This window comes from Bombina bombina, chromosome 4 (assembly GCF_027579735.1).
Source record: "Bombina bombina isolate aBomBom1 chromosome 4, aBomBom1.pri, whole genome shotgun sequence".
Taxonomy (NCBI): domain Eukaryota; kingdom Metazoa; phylum Chordata; class Amphibia; order Anura; family Bombinatoridae; genus Bombina; species Bombina bombina.
Window position 1 is genome coordinate 444,577,245 of NC_069502.1, and position 17,295 is coordinate 444,594,539.

Consider the following 17,295-nt stretch of genomic DNA (forward strand, 5'->3'; position numbering starts at 1 on the left):
ATTTATATGTGTATATATGTATATTTATATTTATATGTGTATATATGTATATTTATATGTGTATATATGTATATTTATATTTATATGTGTATATATATATTTATATGTGTATATATGTATATTTATATTTATATGTGTATATATGTATATTTATATTTATATGTGTATATATGTATATTTATATTTATATGTGTATATATGTATATTTATATTTATATGTGTATATATTTATATTTATATGTGTATATATATATTTATATGTGTATATATGTATATTTATATTTATATGTGTATATATGTATATTTATATTTATATGTGTATATATGTATATTTATATTTATATGTGTATATATATATGTATATGTGTATATATGTATATTTATATTTATATGTGTATATATATGTATATGTGTATATATGTATATTTATATTTATATGTGTATATATGTATTTATATGTGTATATATGTATATTTATATTTATATGTGTATATATATATTTATATGTGTATATATGTATATTTATATTTATATGTGTATATATGTATATTTATATTTATATGTGTATATATGTATATTTATATTTATATGTGTATATATGTATATTTATATTTATATGTGTATATATATATTTATATGTGTATATATGTATATTTATATTTATATGTGTATATATGTATATTTATATTTATATGTGTATATATTTATATTTATATGTGTATATATATATTTATATGTGTATATATGTATATTTATATTTATATGTGTATATATGTATATTTATATGTGTATATATGTATATTTATATGTGTATATATGTATATTTATATGTGTATATATGTATATTTATATGTGTATATATGTATATTTATATGTGTATATATATATGTATATGTGTATATATGTATATTTATATTTATATGTGTATATATATGTATATGTGTATATATGTATATTTATATTTATATGTGTATATATGTATTTATATGTGTATATATGTATATTTATATTTATATGTGTATATATATATTTATATGTGTATATATGTATATTTATATTTATATGTGTATATATGTATATTTATATTTATATGTGTATATATATATTTATATGTGTATATATGTATATTTATATTTATATGTGTATATATGTATATTTATATTTATATGTGTATATATTTATATTTATATGTGTATATATATATTTATATGTGTATATATGTATATTTATATTTATATGTGTATATATATATTTATATGTGTATATATGTATATTTATATTTATATGTGTATATATATATTTATATGTGTATATATGTATATTTATATTTATATGTGTATATATGTATATTTATATTTATATGTGTATATATTTATATTTATATGTGTATATATATATTTATATGTGTATATATGTATATTTATATTTATATGTGTATATATATATTTATATGTGTATATATGTATATTTATATTTATATGTGTATATATATATTTATATGTGTATATATGTATATTTATATTTATATGTGTATATATGTATATTTATATTTATATGTGTATATATGTATATTTATATTTATATGTGTATATATATATTTATATGTGTATATATGTATATTTATATTTATATGTGTATATATGTATATTTATATTTATATGTGTATATATGTATATTTATATGTGTATATATATATTTATATGTGTATATATGTATATTTATATTTATATGTGTATATATGTATATTTATATGTGTATATATATATTTATATGTGTATATATGTATATTTATATTTATATGTGTATATATATATTTATATGTGTATATATGTATATTTATATTTATATGTGTATATATATATTTATATGTGTATATATGTATATTTATATTTATATGTGTATATATGTATATTTATATTTATATGTGTATATATGTATATTTATATGTGTATATATATATTTATATGTGTATATATGTATATTTATATTTATATGTGTATATATGTATATTTATATGTGTATATATATATATATATATATTTATATGTGTATATATGTATATTTATATTTATATGTGTATATATGTATATTTATATTTATATGTGTATATATATATTTATATGTGTATATATGTATATTTATATTTATATGTGTATATATGTATATTTATATTTATATGTGTATATATATATTTATATGTGTATATATGTATATTTATATTTATATGTGTATATATATATGTATATGTGTATATATGTATATTTATATTTATATGTGTATATATATATTTATATGTGTATATATGTATATTTATATTTATATGTGTATATATGTATATTTATATTTATATGTGTATATATATATATGTATATGTGTATATATGTATATTTATATTTATATGTGTATATATGTATATTTATATGTGTATATATATATTTATATGTGTATATATGTATATTTATATTTATATGTGTATATATGTATATTTATATGTGTATATATATATTTATATGGGTATATATGTATATTTATATGTGTATATATATGTATATTTATATTTATATGTGTATATATGTATATTTATATTTATATGTGTATATATGTATATTTATATGTATATTTACAGACATATCTACACATATAAATGCTTATGTATTCATATATAGACATATATATACATTGAAGCCCTTAGCAGTCAAGTAGCTGAAAACATGAAAAATCTTTTTATGCAATATTTATATTTAATAAAGCGTTTAACTGTGTATGTACTGTAAATATTCCACATTCCAATGTTCTTCACATAGGGGAATATGTATTTTTAAATAGATATTCAAATACATATATATATATATATATATATATATTCATATATATATATATACTGTATATCTGTATATATATATGTGTGTGTGTGTGTATACTGTGTATCTATACCTATATATATAGGTATAGATATATATTGTAATAGAAAAACATCATATATATATATATATATATATATATATATATATATATATATATATATATATATATATATATATATATATATATTTATGAAATGAATGTGAAGAACATTGGACTGTGAAATATTAATATTTCATATCGGGTTAGTGCAATTGAGAATAGGTGATTGGGTTTGCGCATGAGTAAGGGTGTTAGTTTTTTCTTCTTCAACTGTTTGCGCTCTATTGAAGTCTATGGGGGAATACGTTAACTTGGAAGTGATAGTCGAAGTTCAGCTTTTTGCACGTCAGATTAATGCTCATGTTAAAACTTTTTACTTTTAACTTGTAATACATGAGCTACCCATAGCGCGCAAACAGCTTATTTTTAGAGGAGTTAATGCATGAGTGGGAGCGATAAATAGTGCTCCACTCGTAATCTAGTGCAGAGCCAGCAATGCACTAGTGGGAGCTAGCTGCTGATTGGTGGCTGCACAAATATATGCATCTTGTCATCTAATCACCCAATGTCCTCAGCTATCTCCCAGTAGTGCATTACTGTTCCAAGACAATGAAGCAAATTTGAGTTTTCTCTAGCTCTGATTCTGTCTCCTCTTGTTTTAGTCATTGTTCTTCTAAGGTTTGTGATATATAAAGAAGCATGAGATATATGTGCCTGTTAATAAACTACAGAAAAAGAGGGCAAAATATATAATAGTTTTACAATGCAAAGGTTATATTTTGCTATACAGAATTAACATTTTTATATTACAGTGTCAAAGTGTGTCTCACAAAATCTTAATGGTATTAATGAATGAGAAGCATAGTTTAATAGTTTTATGTGTTCCTATGGTTCAACCAATATAGCCATGCTTATGTGATACCTCCTATTGGTGTGTGTATATATATATATATATATATATATATATATATATATATATATATATATATATATATATGTGTGTGTGTGTGTGTGCTTTTAATTCAGTTTGTTTATTTTGTATGTGTTATTATATGTAAATAAATGCTAGTCTTATGTATATACCCTTTCATTAATTAAGTTTTAACTCATATAAGTACTACTTAGGTACATTTGAATAAAATTAGCTTTTAATAGAGTAATTAGTTTAATTTGAACTAATTTCAATCAAAGGGGTAAGCTATATAGCAGAACACTTCTGGCTTGTTCAGCCTCTGTGATGAAGAGTAGTAAAAAGCAAATGAAATAGGCAAGATATATGTATCTGATATCTTTAGCTTATCTTGTAACATAGCTTTATAGATCATTGACTCATGGCTCCAACAATTCTACGTATGCCCCTAACCTTTGTATTAGTCTGCGCATATCTATATAGAAACGCTCTAATCTGGCTTCAAAAAAGTAATGGTCTGACAACTCAATATTCTTGCTGGAAATACTCAATACTCTTGTCAGTCCCTGAGCCACACCAAGAGTAAAGTCTATTGTTTTATTATAACTTTTGGTTAGTATGACATTGGTAACACAAACACAATTTTGTATAATAGTGATTTCAACATTCATGTAAACCTTAAAGGAACAGTCTACTTGAAAATTGTTATTATTGAAAGAGATAGATAACCCCTTTATTACCCATTTCACAGTTTTGCATAACCAACACTGGGATTAATATACTTTTCACTTGTATCTAAGCATCTGCAGACTTCCCCCCTTTCTCAGTACTTTTTTTTACAAACTTGCAATTAAAGTGAATGTAAATTTTCACTAATCATAGCCCTGCTTTTAAAAATACTATTAAAAACAGGGGCACTTTCATTCATTCAAATTTACATTGCAGCCGTTTTTAAAAAAAATACTTACCTTTTCTTCCTTGCAAGCGTGGAACACCGGAGCAGCGATTCCCCTGCCCCCAGGTTGTCTCTTCTTTTGTCAGAAATGACGAATCCGGCTTCCTCCAATCACGGCGTGGCCTCAGGCAATGTTTGCTCTGGGGGGGGAAGCCGTTATTGGAAAAAGCTGTATTCTTCATTTCTGACGTAAGAAGAGACGACCTGGGGACGGGGGAATCGCTGCTCCGGTGTTCCACGCTTGCAAGGAAGAAAAGGTAAGTATTAAAAAAATGCTGCAATGTAAACTTTCATGAATGAAAGTGGCCCTGTTTTTAATAGTATTTTCAAAAGCAGGGCTTTCATTAGTGAAAATTTACATTCACTTTAAGCCAATTAGTGCTGACTGTTCCCACTGGACTTGACCCCTGTGTTTACTTCTGTGATTACCTTGTATCTAAGCCTCTGTAGACTCTCTCCTAATCTCAATTCTTTTGACAGACTTGCATTTTAGCCAATCAGTGCTGACTCAAATAACTCCACGGGAATGAGCACAATGTTATCTATATGATACACGTGAACTTGCACTATCTGTCTGTGAAAAGCTAATAAAGTGCAATGAGATAAAAGGCGGCTTGCAGGGGGCTTACAAACAGGCAGAACTTTAGATGTTTAGAGGTTATAAAGTATATTAATATAACAATGTTGGTTGTGCAATGCTGGGGAATAGGTAGTAAAGGCGTTATCTATCTTTGTAAACAATAAAAAAATCAAGTAGAGTATCCCTTTAAGTGCAAGAGACACACTGGTGGAGAGGCCAATAAAGATTTGAACATTTTCATGCACCGTTACTATTTGCAGAGGACGATTATTGCATTCCGGCAACAATGCAATGCGTTTACATAATTAGGTATAAAAGTTAACTTTAATCAATTTAAAAAAAATGTAATATACAGTGTACCTTTAAATGAATAGTAAAGTTCAAATTAGATTTTTATAATTCTAATAGGGCATGTAATTTTCAATAACTTTCTAATTTACTTTTATCATCAAATTTGCTTTGTTTCTCTTGTTAATCTCAGTAGGCTCATATGCTAATTTCTAAGTCCTTGAAGGCCGCCTCTTATCTAAATGTATTTGACAGTTTTTCCCAGCTAGAAGGCGTTAGTTCATGTGTTTCATATAGATAACATTGTACTCACGCACATGCAGTTATTTAAGAGTCAGCATTAATTGTCTGAAATGCAAGTCTGTCAAAAGATCTGAGATAAGGAGGCAGTCAGCAGAAGCTTAGATACAAGGTAATTACAGAGGTAAAAAATATATTTCTATAACAGTGTTGGTTAAGCAAAACTGGGGAATGGTAAATAAAGAGATTATCAATATTTTTTAACAATAACATTTTTGGTATTTACTATCCCTTTAAGCTGTCTTTGTAGATGATGGTTTTTAAGACAATTTTATTGGTGGTTTTGGGTTTAGTGTCTTTTAACATCATATTAACATGCTTCTTATTAAAGGGACAGTTTACTCAAAAATGTTCTCCCCTTTAATTTGTTCCCAATGATCCACTTTACCTGCTGGAGTGTATTAAATTGTTTACAAGTAGCTCCTTTACCCTTATATTGGCATTTGAAATTGTTGATTTAGCATGTGGTATCCCCACCTATTCTGAAAGTTTGTGGCCGCGCGTACCAGCTATAGATAAGCTTTGTAAACACAGCCAGCAGAAGAAATTACACTCCCAGTGCGATATAGCAGAGATAAGGTAATAAAATGTTGATTTTCCATTGTTCTCTCAAAGTACTGGTGATTGTTTTAAAGGACAGATATAAGATAAAGAAGCAAGTATATGTGCACAATGTGATACAGTAATGAGATCGGATTATACCTACAAGCTCAACCCATTTTATTAGGTTCTGGCTTCAAAACACAAAATCAGAGCTTTAAAATACACAAATAAGCCTTAAAAAGCTAATTGTCATACATTTTTTACTCTGCAGTTGGTAAAAAAAGCAATTGTAAACACATTAAGGGAAAAACTATTTTACAGTATACTGTCCCTTTAAGATAGGGTGTTCCTTAGCATGTTTTCATACCTTTAGTAGTTTGTTTTCTCCAAATCTATCTATTCTTGCAATCTTTATGTTTTTTTACTAAAAACCTTTGCTACATGAGTTTTTTGTGGTTGGAACATTATTTTGCTTTTGGAATCTACTAAGGGTATCAGGTAGACTGATTACCATTTGATCTCCGTTCTTTCTCAATAAAGAACAGAAAGTCTCCTCAAAGGCTTCTTAGCCAGTTATTTCTCTTTTTGTGAGCTAGGGAATAAATATCCACCCTTTTAATGGGGCTTATTCAACCAGAGCTTTGACTTCATCAGTATGTCGATATTTTGAAGCATTTGTGTAACAAAATTGCAGTTTAGCCTTTTGATTTTCATTGCATATATTTTTTTATTTTTTTCTGTGTGTTTTTAAGGGGGGAGTAAATGTTTTGTCCTTTAATTTAACCCTGATAATTGTTCACTTTCTCAATTCCACTGAGTTTCAATAAAATAATGGGTACCACCATGTTGAAACCTAGGTTTTACGCTGACCTATCTTTTCTCTGGTTTTTAAAGGGAAAACAGAGCTATTTCATATATAAAAATATATTTTTTATTCTGCAGCGATATACAAAGTCATTTGAAACACATTAAGATGAAAATTATACAGTACACTGTCCCTTAATAAATGTCTGCAGATTTTCCAAGTTACCATAGTGGGATTTTAAACTTTTCTTACACTGTATCAGATTTACCTTTTTTTCTATTCTTTGTTATACAGTATATATTATTATAATATTATATATATAGATATATATACAGTATATACTATTCAAGTAATGTGTAAGCTTCTGATCCCATGCCAATATACTTTTATAGAAGGGAAATAAGTTAGCAAGAGAAAGATACAGTTACTAATACAAGTGGTTGAGAAACTGTCCCTGTAACAAACTGCTTAGTTTTATTCTACACAGAGTCAGAAGTAACAATTCTCCTCCTCTAGGTCAGGAAGTACCTTCTCATGCTGGATGTGCGGAAGGATCATGTCAAGTTCTGGCGCCCTCAGGTTCTGCTGATGGTTTCTAACCTGAATTGCAACAAAAATCTCATCACATTTGCAAATGACCTGAAGAAAAGTGGTCTCTTTGTCCTGGGACACGTAGAACTGGAAGAGCTGGGTAAGATTAATAATCTTTTTGGTATTGCATTTTTATTTTACTTTTTATAATAGTCAAAAAGGAAACCGTGGGAATAATAATCATTGCAGTTAAAATGTGTTTTGACAGATTTTTATTATTTGGATGTAAATCAAAAGAAAAAACATTTGTAACGAGTTAGCTTACAGTTCTTACAGGGACTATAAGGAACAATAATGAAATGCTATGAAGTAGTGTTTTCATCTACAGTCCTCAGGGCACACCAACAGACAAGACTTTCATGATATCTAAACTAGGGCACAGGTAAAATAATCAGCAGATCAGTAACCATGGTTACAAACCTACTCTTACCCATCTCTTGTGTTCTAGTTCAGATATCATCAAACTCTTGCCCACTGTTGTGCTTTAAGGACTGGAGTTGAAAAACAATGTTTTTAGAGCATTTAATTATTGCATTAGTGCTTGAAGAGAACTGTAAGATAAAGCCAGCTCCGGAATGGTAGTGCACTTTTGTTGCTGAACTGGCAACTTTGCTCAAATGCCGCCCTGGATTGGTTCCGTGACCATGTTCATTCATTGCTGCTCTAGAGCTGACTTTAAATGTGTGTTTTACTCCATTGCAAGGGTTAAACAAATAGTTATTTTCAAGCAATAGTAGAATACTAAAATACTGTAGCATATTAGAGGATTTTAATGTTGCTCCTTTGTTTAAACTGTGTTAAATTGTGATGCAATTATATTAAATACATTAAAGTTAAGACAGTCTTGGTCGACCTTTAAAACTTATATGTTATTTAATTTAACTTTTTTCTTCTCTTGGCTTGTTGCAAGGATAACTAAATCACTACATTTCTATGTATATGAAGAACTTATTGCTCCACAAAACAATAGGTCTAATTATCACACACTTGTGTTTCTGGGGAACAGTTACAACATTCAGTTTTACATTTATTTTTAAAACAAAACAAAGGGCAGGTGATACTAGTGATAGTTAAATCATAGTGAAAAAAATCTGCAAACATGTGGTTAATGTTTATTAAATCTTTATAGCAAGGAGCTTTATATAGACACCGTGCATTGCATTTACGTTGCACCATGGAGATAATCTCATGTAAAAATGATAGTTTCAGAGTGAAGTTTATCTCTAATACACCACATTGAACCCCTCAAAAAGATATCACAAGTAACAATTCATTCACAATGGGGGAAAATTTCAGTACATTTAAGTATGCTGTAGCTTTTCTGGCTTGTTTACATGCTACAAAGTGATTGCTAAGGAGCTGTTTACACCATTTATCTTGGTCATAAGATAAACACATTTATCAGGGTTTTAAAAGAGTGTAAATCCTGGTGTACAATTGATCTGAAAACCCCTACCAATTGGGCTAACATATACTATATCAATGTCTTTGATCTCTGCAAATGTATAAGAAACAAATAGCAAGTTGGTAACCAAGCGATACATAAATCAAGTTTAAATGAAATATCATCACACTGGAAACTATAGTCTGTGCATTAAATATTTTGCTCTTCTAAAATCTTATTTAACACTGAAATCTCTCCTTTCATAAACCCTTGTCTTGTGATTGGCATCTATGTACATATGCTGCCCCTGAACTAGTAGTGCATAACTAAAATCCCTTTCATTAGAAAGTGGAGGTTAAAGAGACATTAAACCCAAATTTTTTCTTTCATGATTCAGATAGAGAATATTATTTTAAAAAAACTTTCTAATTTACTTCTGTTATCTAATTTGCTTCATTCTCTTTATATTCCTTCCTGAAAAGCATATCTAGATATGCTCAGTAGCTTCTGATTGGTGGCTGCAAATATTTGCCTCCTGTGATTGGCTCACCCATGTGCATTGCTATTTCTTTAACAAAGGCTATATAAAGAGTGAAGCAAATTAGATAATAGAAGCAAATTGGAATGTTGTTTAAAATGGTATTCTCTGTCTGAATAATGAAAGAATTTTTGGGGGTTTAATGTCCCTTTAAATAGATATTTTGAGGTTGGTGGCTATTTACATATGCTGCCTCTGATTGGCTCAGTGATCATCTAAGGACCAGTAATGCATAACTGAAATGCCTTCCTTCACAAAGTGAAGAATAGATTACAATTATGTCAAACTTTGTCATTGGAGGAGATCTCTTACAGCAAAGCACATTTGGAGCTAATGCAATACAATCATTATTATATTTTAAAAAATAAATAATTTTTTAAATGTTATTCTCTCATGAACCATCCAGAGTTTCATCCAAAGAGTCTCATCAAGAATGATTATGATCAGCAAAACTCTGATGGGGTTCCTTTTTACATATTTATCCACCCTTCTCTTCTCATTTTTGTCATCCATTAATTTTCATTTTCTATTCCCATCCCTTTATGATGACATTTAGTTCTCTTTCTTGTTTTTCTATTTTGATTTGCAATGCTTACTTTGTATGGTGTATATCAGAGACAATCACCAGTTTCAAATGAAGTTCCACTCTGGATATTCCCCCCTAAAATGGCTAGTCAAAAATATTAACTATTGTTTTAGCTACTGTTGGCTATTTGCTTTTCATGGCTATTTATTGAAAATGCTGAAACATTTATTTTAGGAGGAAATCACTTCATGAAAAAGAATTACATGAAATTGAATACAGAGAAACATAGTGAGATCATTTTTTTTGAAGTAAACAGCACTTCAGATTTCCTTGCACCCAACAGCATATGACAAATAAGAACAGTGGATAATTACTGTAGAATAAAAGCTTCAGCCAGTTCTAAATAGATCAGTGGGCAACTTGAACCGCTTGGATGGCAGTTAACATTTTATACCTGGAAATATTGCACATGGACGTTGAATGTATATTCATACTAAGAGAATGGTATAAAATTGAGTTCCCATGTTACTATAGCAACACTATGAGTTAGAATATCTGATTTGAGGTTAATAAGCAGAATAATTTGTAAAGAGAGTTATAAATGTATATTCAAATTTTCTAAAGTAGACATTGTCATCATTTTCAACTAGATGAATGGCAAAATGGGTGCTTTTAAGTGACAGTAAACACCCTGAGATTTTAATATAACAAGTTAAGTTATAAGTAAAGAAACAACTTTTCAATATATTTTCATAATTTATTTTGTCACCTTTTCTTGTAATTTAAGTCTGAAAATTGAGCAATTTCTAATTCTCAGAACATGAAAAGCACCCTGCTGACGTCTCAAGGCTAACTCTATTATATATCTGTTCCTAATTAGCTTTATCAGATAACGGCAAAGGGGAGTACTTCATACTAACCATATGACAGTTCTGATATTTGGGACTTTGTGTTCAGTCCCAAATATGTTCAGTCCCAAATATGGGGGTTATGTATATGGGGTCTCATGAATTTTGGGAGGTATTGCATGGGATGTTCATGCAGGGGAACCATTGAATGTTATAGAATTTCAGTAATGGTTTATTACAGTAGCTGACTGGATCCGTTGGATCACTATTAAGGGCTTAAAGCATCTGGGGCTAAGGGCCCATTTCTCAAAAACTAGCCACCATGGGGAGAAATCAGTTTCTTTTGCAAGATGTACCGAGTCCACGGATTCATCCTAACTTGTGGGATATTGTCCTTCCTGACAGGAAGTAGCAAAGAGAGCACCACAGCAGAGCTGTCTATATAGCTCCCCCCTTAACTCCACCCCCCAGTCATTCTCTTTGCTGGCTCTAAGCAGGAAGGGTAAAGAAAAGAGGTGTTAAACTGTTAGTTTTATTTTATATTCAATCAAGTGTTTGTTATTTTTAAATGGTACCGGTATTGTACTATTTACTCTCAGGCAGGACATAGATGAAGATTTCTGCCTGGAGGATGATGATCTTAGCATTTGTAACTAAGGTCCACTACTGTTCCCACAGAAGCTGAGGAGTACAGGAAGTGTGAGGCACGGATCTTGCTATACAGCAATGAGGTATGTTCAGCCCTTTTTTTCTGCAGAGACTTGGTTAACTACAGAAAGGCTGAAAGTATCCCCATTAGGGGAAGGGTAAGCAGTAATCCTAGTGTTAGAAGGGTATTACTAGCTTGCATATAGGGCTAATTTTATGGGCACTCAGTTTGTATGTTATATCAGGAACAAACGTTTGTGTGTCTGGGAGTACTATGTTTATTTTATTTGGGACTTCTGTTTGGAGGGTTCACTTAACTTATTTGGGGTTTTTTATAACCCACATGGCTCAAGGTTCGTTTTGTAACTTTCTGTGTAGGCCCCAGCAACATCGGGTAGAGAGGGGCGGGGCCTATTTTTTGCGCCTCAGTTGCGCATTTATTTTGCATAGGCAAGCAGCAAGCCACAACAGAAGGGTCCTGGAGCACTTCTAAGGGCCTAATCAAAGCTTCATTTCCACATTTTTGATCCTTGAGGGCAGGTAGGCGCCACAGCAGAGCTGTGGTAGGGTACTGACAAGGGGTTTACCGGGTTTTTAACTCTTTTTAATCCGGTTTTCTCATTTAAGGGTTAATTGCCTTAATATGTGTGGTGCAATCTTACTAAAGCTTGAGTGGTATACTGTAAAAATTTCGGAAATTTTGGAGTTATTTTAAGCAGTTTTGCAGTTTGTGTATGCCTTTTTTTCTCTTAAAGGCACAGTACCGTTTTTGCAAATTGTATTTTTTTCATTAAATAAAGTCTTTTCCAAGCTTGCTTGCCTCATTACTAGCCTGTTAAACATGTCTGACATTGTTGTTCAATTTGTTTAGAAGCCATTGTGGAACCCCCTCTAGAATGTGTCCCACTTGTACTGATATGTCTATAAATTGCAAACAGCATATTTTGACTTATAAAGGTTTGGCATTAGATGATTCTCAGACAGAAGGTAATCAGGTTTTGCCATCTAGTTCTCCCCAAGTGTCACAACCAGTAACGCCCGCACAAGCGACACCAAGTACTTCTAGTGCGTCTAATTCTTTCACCTTGCAAGATATGGCCTCAGTTATGAATACTACCCTCACAGAGGTTTTATCTAAGCTGCCAGGGTTGCAAGGGAAGCGCAGTAGCTCTGGGTTAAGATCAAATGCTGACGCTTTAGTAGCCGTATCTGATATTCCCTCACAATGTTCTGAAGTAGGGATGAGGGATTTGCTGTCTGAGGGAGAGATTTCTGATTCTGGAAAGATGTTCCCTCAGACTGATTCAGATATGACAGCATTTAAATTTAAGCTAGAGCACCTCCGTTTATTGCTCAGGGAGGTTTCAGCGACTCTGGATGATTGTGACCCTATTGTAGTTCCAGAGAAATTGTGTAAAATGGACAAATATTTAGAGGTTCCTGTTTACACTGATGTTTTTCCGGTTCCTAAGAGGATTTCGGACATTGTTACTAAGGAGTGGGATAGACCAGGTATTCCGTTCGCTCCCCCTCCTGTTTTTAAGAAAATGTTTCCCATATCTGACACCATAAAGGACTCATGGCAGACGGTCCCTAAAGTGAAGGGAGCTATTTCTACTCTAGCTAAGCATACAACTATACCTATTGAAGACAGTTGTGCTTTCATTGATCCTATGTATAAAAAATTAGAGGGTCTCCTAAAGAAAATTTTTGTTCATCAAGGTTTTCTTCTTCAACCTATAGCGTACATTGTTCCTGTAACCACTGCAGCTGCATTTTGGTTTGAGGCTCTAGAAGAGGCTCTTCAGATGGAGACCCCACTAGATGATATTCTGGACAGAATTAAGGCTCTTAAGTTAGCTAATTCTTTCATAACTGTCGCTCCTTTTCATCTTGCTAAATTAGCGGCAAAGAATTCAGGTTTTGCCATTTTAGTGCATAGAGCTTTATGGCTTAAGTCCTGGTCGGCCGATGTGTCATCTAAATCTAAGCTTTTGACCATCCCTTTCAAAGGTAAGACCCTATTCGGGCCTGCACTGAAAGAGATCATTGCAGACATCACTGGAGGAAAGGGTCATGCCCTCCCTCAAGATAAGTCAAATAAGACAAGGACCAAACAAAATAATTTTCGTTCCTTTCGAAACTTCAAGGGTGGTCCCGCTTCCTCTTCCCCAGCTGCAAAGCAAGAGCGGAACTTTGCTCAATCCAAGCCAACCTGGAGACCTAACCAGGCTTGGAACAAGGGTAAACAGGCCAAAAAGCCTGCTGCTGCCACTAAGACAGCATGAAGGGGTAGCCCCCGATCTGGGACCGGGTCTAGTAGGGGGCAGACTCTCTCTCTTTGCTCAGGCCTGGGCCGTAGAAATTGTAACCCAGGGGTATCTCCTAGATTACAAAGATTCTCCTCCAAGGGGAAGATTCCATCTTTCTCAATTGTCTGTAAACCAGACAAAAAGAGAGGCATTCTTACGCTGTGTAGAAGACCTTTTTACCATGGGAGTGATCTGCTCAGTTCCAAAAGCAGAACAGGGGCAAGGTTTCTACTCCAATCTGTTTGTGGTTCCCAAAAAAGAGGGAACCTTCAGACCAATTCTAGATCTCAAGATCCTAAACCAATTCCTAAGAGTTCCATCCTTCAAGATGGAGACCATTCGGACTATTTTACCAATGATCCAGGAGGGTCAATATATGACTACCGTGGATCTAAAGGAAGCGTATCTACACATTCCTATCCACAAAGATCATCACCAGTTCCTCAGGTTTGCCTTTCTGGACCAGCATTACCAGTTTGTGGCTCTTCCCTTCAGGTTGGCCACGGCGCCAAGAATCTTCACAAAGGTGCTAGTATCCCTTCTGGCAGTCCTAAGGCCGTGGGGCATAGCAGTGGCGCCTTATCTAGACGACATCTTAATTCAAGCGTCGACTTTACAACTTGCCAAGTCTCACACGTACTTAGTTTTGGCCTTTCTAAGATCTCATGGGTGGAAGGTGAACGTGAAAAAGAGTTCCCTTATTCCTCTCACAAGAGTTCCATTCCTGGGAACTCTGATAGATTCGGTGGACATGAAAATTTTTCTGCCGGAGGTCAGGAAATCAAAGATTTTAACCACCTGCCGAGCTCTTCATTCCATTCCTCGGCCATCAGTGGCTCAGTGTATGGAGGTAATCGGACTTATGGTAGCGGCAATGGACATAGTTCCGTTCGCTCGCTTGCATCTCAGACCACTGCAACTATGCATGCTCAAACAGTGGAATGGGGATTATTCAGATTTATCTCCTCAGATAAATCTGGATCAAGAGACCAGAGACTCTCTTCTTTGGTGGTTGTCACAGGATCACCTTTCCTGGGGAATGTGTTTCCGCAGGCCAGCGCGGGTTATTGTGATGACGGACGCCAGCCTCCTGGGCTGGGGTGCAGTCTGGAATTCCCTGAAAGCACAGGGTTTGTGGACTCAGGAGGAGGCCGTCCTACCGATAAATATTCTGGAATTAAGAGCGATATTCAATGCTCTTCAGGCGTGGCCTCAGCTGGCTTCGGCCGGATTCCTCAGGTTTCAGTCAGACAACATCACGACTGTAGCTTATATCAATCATCAGGGGGGAACAAGGAGTTCCTTGGCGATGATAGAAGTTTCCAGGATAATCCGATGGGCAAAGACCCACTCTTGCCATCTTTCAGCGATCTATATCCCAGGGGTAGAGAACTGGGAGGCAGATTTTCTAAGTCGTCAGACTTTTCATCTGGGGGAGTGGGAGCTCCATCCGGAGGTGTTTGTTCACCTGGTTCAGCTATGGGGCACACCAGAATTGGATCTGATGTCAGAACGCCAAACTTCCTTGTTACGGATCCAGGTCTAGGGACCCTCAGGCAGTACTGATAGATGCTCTAGCAGTACCCTGGTCGTTCAACCTGGCTTATGTGTTTCCACCTTTCCCTCTCCTTCCGCGTCTGATTGCCAGAGTCAAACAGGAGAGAGCCTCAGTGATTTTGATAGCACCTGCGTGGCCACGCAGGACTTGGTATGCAGACCTGGTGGACATGTCATCTCTGCCACCATGGACTCTGCCACTGCTACGGGACCTTCTAATTCAGGGTCCGTTCAAGCATCCAAATCTAATTTCTCTGCAACTGACTGCTTGGAGATTGAACGCTTGATTTTATCAAAGCGGGGTTTCTCTGAGTCGGTCATAGATACCTTGATTCAGGCTCGAAAGCCTGTCACCAGGAAAATCTATCATAAGATATGGCGTAAATATCTTTTTTGGTGCGAATCCAAAGGCTACTCATGGAGTAAGATCAGGATTCCTAGGATTTTGTCCTTTCTTCAAGAAGGATTGGAAAAAGGATTGTCAGCTAGTTCCCTAAAGGGACAGATATCTGCTTTGTCTATCCTATTGCACAAGCGTCTGGCTGATGTCCCAGACGTTCAGGCTTTTTGTCAGGCTTTAGTTAGAATCAAGCCTGTGTTTAAACCTGTTGCTCCGCCATGGAGTCTAAATTTAGTTCTTAATGTTCTTCAGGGGGTTCCATTTGAACCCATGCATTCCATAGATATTAAGCTTTTATCTTGGAAAGTTCTGTTTCTAGTTGCTATCTCTTCAGCTCGAAGAGTTTCTGAACTATCTGCATTACAATGAGACTCGCCTTATCTTGTTTTCCATGCTGATAAGGTGGTTTTGCGTACCAAACCTGGGTTCCTCCCTAAGGTTGTTTCTAACAGGAATATCAATCAGGAAATTGTTGTTCCTTCTCTGTGTCCTAATCCTTCTTCTAAGAAGGAACGTCTGTTGCACAACTTGGACGTGGTTCGTGCCTTGAAGTTTTATTTGCAGGCAACCAAAGATTTTCGCCAATCATCTTCTTTGTTTGTTGTCTATGCTGGCAAGCGTCGAGGTTAAAAGGCTACGGCTACCTCTCTTTCCTTTTGGCTGAAGAGCATCATCCGTTTGGCTTAAGAGACTGCTGGACAACAGCCTCCTGAAAGAATTACAGCTCACTCCACTAGAGCGGTGGCTTCCACATGGGCTTTTAAAAATGATGCTTCTGTTGAACAGATTTGTAAGGCTGCGACTTGGTCTTCGCTTCATACCTTTTCCAAATGTGTTGTGCTGTGAATATTTATGATACCCTTCAAACTGGGAAACTTTGAGGTTAGAGCAAGACATGGAGTTCTAAAAAAAAAAAAGTGCAGTTTTAGGAAACTAGCTACAGTTTTACTGCTATTGTCTGTGACACTTATATCAAGTGTAGAAATAACTTGATATAAGTGCAGTTTTAGGAAACTAACTACAGTTTTACTGCTAGTGTCTGTGACACTTATATCAAGTGTAGAAATAACTACAGTTTTACTGTTAGTCTCTGTGACATTCATATCAAGTGTAGAAACTAACTATAGTTTTACCGCTAGTCTCTGTAACTGCACTGATGGGATGTGGCATTCATATCAAGTGTAGAGACTAACTACAGTTTTACCG

General features: G+C 33.3%; 1 protein-coding gene across 1 annotated transcript in view; it reads left to right on the forward strand.

The window, feature by feature from the left end:
* LOC128656406 (solute carrier family 12 member 9) overlaps positions 1–17,295 on the forward strand; it is a 455,098-nt gene that overhangs the window by 426,206 nt on the left and 11,597 nt on the right. The window contains exon 11 of the mRNA XM_053710294.1: positions 7,802–7,976. Coding sequence (XP_053566269.1) covers positions 7,802–7,976 — 175 coding nt within the window. The remainder of the gene's footprint in view (positions 1–7,801; positions 7,977–17,295) is intronic.